Source organism: Vulpes lagopus, chromosome 4, assembly GCF_018345385.1.
Source record: "Vulpes lagopus strain Blue_001 chromosome 4, ASM1834538v1, whole genome shotgun sequence".
Classification (NCBI taxonomy): Eukaryota; Metazoa; Chordata; class Mammalia; order Carnivora; family Canidae; genus Vulpes; species Vulpes lagopus.
Genome location: NC_054827.1, coordinates 5,416,825 through 5,423,416, shown reverse-complemented (window position 1 = coordinate 5,423,416; position 6,592 = coordinate 5,416,825). Strand labels below are relative to the sequence as shown.

General features: G+C 42.1%; 3 protein-coding genes across 3 annotated transcripts; all 3 read right to left on the bottom strand.

Moving 5' to 3' along the window:
- Nucleotides 1–169: 169 nt before the first annotated feature.
- LOC121489480 (maltose O-acetyltransferase-like) lies at nt 170–745 on the bottom strand. The gene has a single exon (XM_041752557.1). It carries the CDS (start codon nt 743–745, stop codon nt 170–172), a length of 576 nt encoding a protein of 191 aa, XP_041608491.1.
- Nucleotides 746–900: 155 nt separating this feature from the next.
- Nucleotides 901–2,886, bottom strand: LOC121489479 (transketolase-like). The gene has a single exon (XM_041752555.1). The coding sequence runs from the start codon at nt 2,884–2,886 to the stop codon at nt 901–903; it is 1,986 nt and encodes a 661-aa protein (XP_041608489.1).
- A 2,538-nt stretch (nt 2,887–5,424) lies between these two features.
- LOC121489478 (glycine--tRNA ligase alpha subunit) lies at nt 5,425–6,344 on the bottom strand. The gene is made up of 2 exons (XM_041752554.1): nt 5,948–6,344; nt 5,425–5,717 (listed from the first exon to the last, which is right to left on the bottom strand). The coding sequence occupies exons 1-2, from the start codon at nt 6,342–6,344 to the stop codon at nt 5,425–5,427; spliced, it is 690 nt and encodes a 229-aa protein (XP_041608488.1).
- Nucleotides 6,345–6,592: the final 248 nt, after the last annotated feature.

Genomic DNA, 6,592 nt, shown 5'->3' with positions numbered 1-6,592 from the left:
AGCTCCTTTTATCTCATATAGCCTAGAAATTGCTCTATATTTGTTCCTTTTGTACTATCCATGTAGAACATTGTTTCTTACTATTTTTTAATACTTCTTAACATTCGTTAATACTATACCGATTTCAAGATGAATTGTCAAATTTTTCTGAAAACAACTTTACCTGCTTTTAGAGGTTGCGATAGTCTTGGTAACGACGCACTTGTTCTTGCCAATAGGTCTTGTCTTCATCTGTAATGTCACGAATGACTTTACATGGTACACCCACTGCAATGGTATGACTTGGAATATCTTTTGTCACAACAGAACCCGCACCAATCACCACGTCATCACCAATGGTAACCCCTGGTGTAATGACCGTATTGCCACCAATCCAAACATTGTTACCGATAGTGACAGGCTTGCCAAATTCAAGCAAGGTGTTGCGGCTTTCAGCATCAATAGGGTGACCTGCCGTGTAAATGCTAACCCTCGGCGCCAAAAACACATTGTCCCCAATAGTGACCTTACCGACCGCCATAATAATGCAGTCATAATTCATATAAAAGTTGTTGCCAATACTGATATTATTGGCGTAATCTCCCCTAAAGGGCGGTTCAATCCAAAAAGACTCGCCAATATGCCCAAACAAGTCCTTGCACAGACGGTTTCGTTTGTCAATTTCTTCCTCGGTCGTGGCATTCAACAAACGGGTTAAGCGTCTTGTCTTAGCATTTTCTTTCATCAGTGTTTCGTCGCTAGACATATACAATTGACCAGCTAGCATCAATTCTTTATCGGTTATTTATGATTTTCCTTTCCTTATCAAAATGGCAAAAAAGGAAATGAGCACGAAACCACCCTTCAATGATTTCTTGACCCATTCCCTCATGATTTATCGCATTTAACCTTATGTCTATCTTAAAAAGATTCGTAAAGGCTCACAGCGTTGTCCACAGTAAAGCCATATTCTTCAAAAATCTTAGCACCTGGTGCTGATGCTCCCCAAGTATCGATAGTCAATGTTTTTCCGTTAAGACCAACATATTTGCCCCAACCAAAGCTTGAGCCAGCTTCGATTGCCAAACGTTTTGTAACAGCAGCTGGAAGAATGCTTTCTTTGTAAGCAGCATCTTGTTCGTCAAAGAGATTTTGTGCTGGCATTGAAACCACGCGCACATGAACCCCTTTGTCTGCCAAAGCAGCTTGCGCATCAAGCGCCAATTTCACTTCTGAACCTGTTGCGATAAGAATACCGTCAAGGTCACCTTTTGCTTCAGAAATGATGTAAGCTCCCTTGTTGACACCTTCTTCAGCCATTTCCTTAGTGCCTTCAAGGACAGGAAGGTTTTGACGTGTCAAGACAAGCATTGTTGGACGGTCTGTTTCTCCCAAAGCACGTTTCCAAGCAGCGTTAGTTTCATTACCATCAGCTGGACGGATAACGTTCAAGTTTGGCATTGAGCGGACACTTGCCAATTGTTCAACGGGCTCGTGTGTTGGACCATCTTCACCAACCGCAATAGAATCGTGAGTCATCACGTAGATGGTTGGCAATTGTTGAAGAGCTGCCATGCGGACGGCTGGAAGCAAGTAGTTTGAAAAGACGAAGAATGTTCCGCCATAAACACGTGTTCCACCGTGCAAGGCAATCCCGTTCATAGCAGCAGCCATGGCAAATTCACGAACCCCAAACCAGATGTTGCGACCGATGTAATTATCAGGTTGGAAATCTGTTTCCTTAGCAACCATGGTATTGTTTGAAGCCGAGAGGTCAGCTGAACCACCCCAGAATGATGGCACTTGGACAGAAATTTGTTGGATTGCTTGTTGGCTAGACACACGGCTAGCTTGGTTAGAATCCAAGTTAAAGGCTTTAAGATCAACGTTTACAGGTTGGTTGGCAAAGGCTTTTTTGTATTCAGCTGCTAATTCTGGATAAGCCATTTCGTATTCACGGAATTTGGTTTGCCAAGCATTTTCAGCAGCTTCTCCGCGGAATTTAATACCAACTTCAAAGCGTTTTGCGACTTCTTCAGGAACGGTGAATTCAGGGTAATCCCATCCGTAAGCTTTTTTAGCGTAAGCAATACCTTCAGCGCCAAGTGGAGCGCCGTGAACAGCTGATGTCCCTTGTTTTTCAGCACCGTAACCGATGATGGTTTTCACTTCAATGATAGATGGTTTTTCAGTTTCAGCTTTTGCATCTGCCAAGGCTTTAGCAATAGCTTCCAAATCGTTACCATCTTTCACCAAGATATGTTGCCAACCAAAAGCTTCAAATTTTTCTTTGATGTCTTCTGTGAAGGCTTTTGACGTTGAACCATCTAGTGAAATGTCATTTGAATCGTAAAGAAGGATCAATTTGCCTAGTTTCAAATGCCCAGCAAGGCTAGCAGCTTCTTGGCTGACCCCTTCCATAAGACACCCATCACCATTTAATGCGTATGTATAATGATCAACGATATTAAATCCTGGTTTGTTAAATTTAGCGGCTAAATGCACTTCTGCCATAGCCATTCCGACAGCATTTGCAATCCCTTGTCCAAGAGGTCCAGTCGTTGCTTCAACACCATCTGTATGGTTGACTTCTGGGTGACCTGGTGTTTTTGAGCCCCACTGACGGAAGTTTTTCAAGTCATCCATGCTAACCTTGTAGCCTGATAGATGAAGAAGACTATATAAAAGGGCAGAACCATGTCCTGCAGAGAGCACAAAACGATCGCGGTTAGACCAAGAACGGCTAGTCTTTGGATTAACATTCATTACATGATTCCAAAGGACATAAGCCATCGGAGCAGCTCCCATTGGAAGGCCTGGGTGACCTGAATTAGCTGCTTGAATAGCATCAATCGAAAGCGTACGGACAGTGTTGACTGCCAACTGATCAATAGCATCAAATGTCATGAGTGAAACCTTTCTTTTTTAAGGACTTAAACTATAATTGTTCGGATTCTATTATATCATATCTCTTGAAAATTTTTAACTAGTAGTCTTAAAAAGCTCAGTTATTTCAAAATAACCAAGCTTCCTTTTTATGAATTTGGGTCGTCAAGGCTTCTGCCGTGCAAGCCACGTTCACGTTGCAATTGACGGAGTTTTTCAGGTGTCACGTCGTTTCCTTCCTCGTCAACTAATTTGATACCAGCGATGTGATGAAGGAGTGAGCGGCGGTAACCTTCGATGTATTCTTTACGCAATTCAGCTTGTTCAACTTTTTCTTCACCAGTCAAACCAACTGTTTTTTTCTTGCGTGCGAGTTCATTGATACGTTCAATTTTCTTTTCAAGCATGAGTTCATTCCCAAACGTATCCTGCTAGAAAGATACGTTTTCCTTTCTATTTTGATATCTTAGCTATTTTAAGATAGCAGTAAAATCTACTCAATGAGTAGATTTTACTAGCTTATTTCGTGTTTAATTTGTTAAAGGCAGCCACGCGGCTAGCTTTAGAGCTTAATTGCGATAAAATAGCTAGACGATTATTTTTAACAGCTTTATTATCCACCATAACCATGGTATTGTCAAAGAATTTGTCAATAACTGGGCTCAAAGCAAAGAGTTGTGCCAATTTGTCGCTAGCTGTACCTGACAAGGTCAAGTCTTGTGTGGCCTTGTCCAAGGCTTTTTCATCATCATTTTCAAACAAGCTAGCGTCAACGCTCACACCTGTTGGAGCTTTTTCAGCTAGGTTAAAGACGCGTGATAAGCTTTCTACTGCTGCTTTGTAGCCTTCTGTTTGACTAGCTGCCACCAAAGCATCTACTGTTTCAAGCATTTCAGGCACGATAAGATTAGTGCTTGCTAACACAGCTTCACGAATGTCTTTTGGTGTTTTAGCTGGCATCATTTTTTCCACACGCGCACGGATAAAGTCCATCACTTCTGCTTTGTGCTCGTATGTCAAGCTATCAAATGACAAGGCATAAAGATCGTCGAGCAATTCATCCATTGGGATAGTTAATCCAAAAACATCCATAATACGCACCACACCTGCTGTTGCACGACGTAGGGCATATGGGTCATTTGAACCTGATGGAATCAAGCCAACTGAGAAGAATGACAAGATAGTATCCAATTTATCAGCAAGGGCTAATAGAGCACCTACTTTAGTTTCTGGAAGATCACCATCAGCAGCATTTGGCAAATAATGTTCGCGAATTGCTGTGGCTACGCCTGGTTCTTCGCCTGCAAGAAGGGCATATTTTTCACCCATAATCCCTTGCAATTCATCAAACTCACCGACCATACCTGTCAATAGGTCGAATTTGTAGATTTCAGCTGCACGGGCAAGGGCTGCTTTTTCAGTTTCAGTAGCGCCAGCTTTTTCAGCAAGGTAAGCGGCAATCACTTTGCTGCGTTTCATGTGTTCTGAAAGCGAACCGATTTTTTCGTGGAAAGTCACGTTATCTAGTTTTGCGACAAGGTCCGCAATCTTTAAGTTTTTGGTCTTCACGCCAGAAGAATTCACCGTCTTCCAAACGCGCCACAAGCACTTTTTCATTTCCTTTGATGACATTGTCAAGGTATTGGTCATTACCATTACGCACGGAAATGAAGTTTGGCATCAACTTGCCGTCTTGGTCACGAACAACAAAGTAACGTTGGTGGTTTTTCATTGATGTAACAAGCACTTCTTCTGGAACGTCAAGGTATTTAGTGTCAAAACTTCCCATAAAGGCAGTTGGGTATTCGACCAAGTTCAAAACTTCGTTAAGCAAGTCGTCATCAATTTCCACTTGTACATTTTGGGCTTTTTCAATGGCTTTGATTTGGTTAACAATCATGTCTTGGCGTTCTTTGGCATCTGCAATGACAAAGACTTGACGCAAATCATCTTCATAAGAATCTGCATTTGCGATTTCAACTTCATGACCAAGGAAACGATGTCCACGGCTCACACGACCTGAATGAATATCCAAGAAATCAAGGTCAAGGTCTTCATCATCTAATAGAACAGTCAATGTATGAACGGGACGAATGTATTCAAAGGTATTGTTTGCCCAGTGCATATTAACTGGGAAAGTCATAGCAGCTAGGATTTCTGGCAAATCTTTCAATACTTCTTCGGCAGATTTTCCAGCTTCGTGTTTGGTAACGTAAACGTATTCTTCACCTTTCACTTCGCGGAATTCAATATCGTCTGTGGTCAAACCTTTTCCACGCACAAATCCTTGAGCAGCTTTGGTGAACTGACCATCAGCATCCAAGGCGATTTTTTTAGAAGGCCCTTTGAAATCTTCTGTCAAATCAGTTTGTGCATCCGCTAAACCAGTCACACGAACTGCCAAACGACGTGGAGTTGAGAAGGTTTGGATGCTATCAAATGCCAAACGTTTGTCGTTCAAAAAGGCTGCCATACGTTTACCCAATTGTTTTTCACTTGGTGTCACGACATAAGCTGGCAATTCTTCTAAACCAAGTTCTACAAGTAAATTTTTAGTCATTATTCAGCATCCTCCTTCAATAATTGTTCACGTGTGGCTTCATCAAGAAGTGGGTAACCAAGGCGTTTGCGTTCTGCCACAAAGGTTTTAGCGACTTCACGCGACAAATTACGAATGCGGGCAATGTAGCCAGCACGCTCTGTTACTGAAACCGCACCACGAGCATCCAGCAAATTAAAGGTATGTGAGCATTTCAAAACATAGTCATACGCTGGGTGTACCAAGTGCTCTGCCAAGCAACGTTTAGCTTCTTTTTCGTATTTTTCAAAGTTTTCAAGAAGCATGTTTTGATCTGAAATTTCAAATGAATATTTTGAATGTTCAAATTCAGGTTGTAAGAAAATTTCCCCGTATTTAACACCTGGAGCCCATTCAATATCATAGACAGAATCCACTTCTTGGATGTATGATGCCAAACGTTTCCAAACCATAAGTCACTTCTGATGTCACAGGGCCTGTTTGCAAACCACCAACTTGTTGGAAATAAGTGAACTGAGTGATTTCCATACCGTCAAGCCAAACTTCCCAACCAAGACCAGCAGAACCCGTTGATGGGTTTTCCCCAGTTGTCCTCAACAAAACGAATATCGTGTTCAAGTGGGTTGATGCCCAATTTTTCCAAAGATTGCAAGTACAATTCTTGAATATTGCTTGGGCTTGGTTTCATAACCACTTGGAATTGGTGGTGTTGGTAAAGACGGTTTGGGTTTTCCCCGTAACGTCCATCGGCAGGACGACGTGATGGTTCCACATAAGCTGCGTTCCATGGTTCTGGACCGATTGCACGAAGGAAGGTATAAGGGCTCATCGTACCCGCACCTTTTTCATTGTCATATGCTTGCATGAGCATGCAACCTTGGTCATTCCAAAATTGTTGCAAGGTTAGAATAATTTCTTGAAATGTTAACTTTTTCGCCATCATCTTCTCCTTAAACATTATTTCTGGTGACGCATCACAAGTGCATTTTAGCCAAAGAAAAAACCGCTAAAACACTCCCATGATACCTCATAAGGGGCGTTTAAACGCGGTTCCACCCTATTTTATTACTTCATTTTATCTGTGTCTAAACTTAGCCTTAGCTAAGCGAAAGCGCCAGCTACTCACAGCATTGTCATCCGACTCCCACCAACTCGGACTCGCTAGGGAAACGCCATAAGACCCTCTCT

What these genes read in the sequence shown, in the direction of transcription:
- LOC121489478 (XM_041752554.1), bottom strand. Translation starts at nt 6,344, where the DNA reads ATGGCGAAAAAGTTAACATTTCAAGAAATTATTCTAACCTTGCAACAA. An exon ending in CTGCTGGTCTTGGTTGGGAA is followed by an intron (nt 5,718 to 5,947) that starts GTTTGGCTTGAC and finishes TTGAAATTTCAG; the next exon opens with ATCAAAACATGCTTCTTGAA.
- LOC121489480 (XM_041752557.1), bottom strand. Translation starts at nt 745, where the DNA reads ATGTCTAGCGACGAAACACTGATGAAAGAAAATGCTAAGACAAGACGC.
- LOC121489479 (XM_041752555.1), bottom strand. Translation starts at nt 2,886, where the DNA reads ATGACATTTGATGCTATTGATCAGTTGGCAGTCAACACTGTCCGTACG.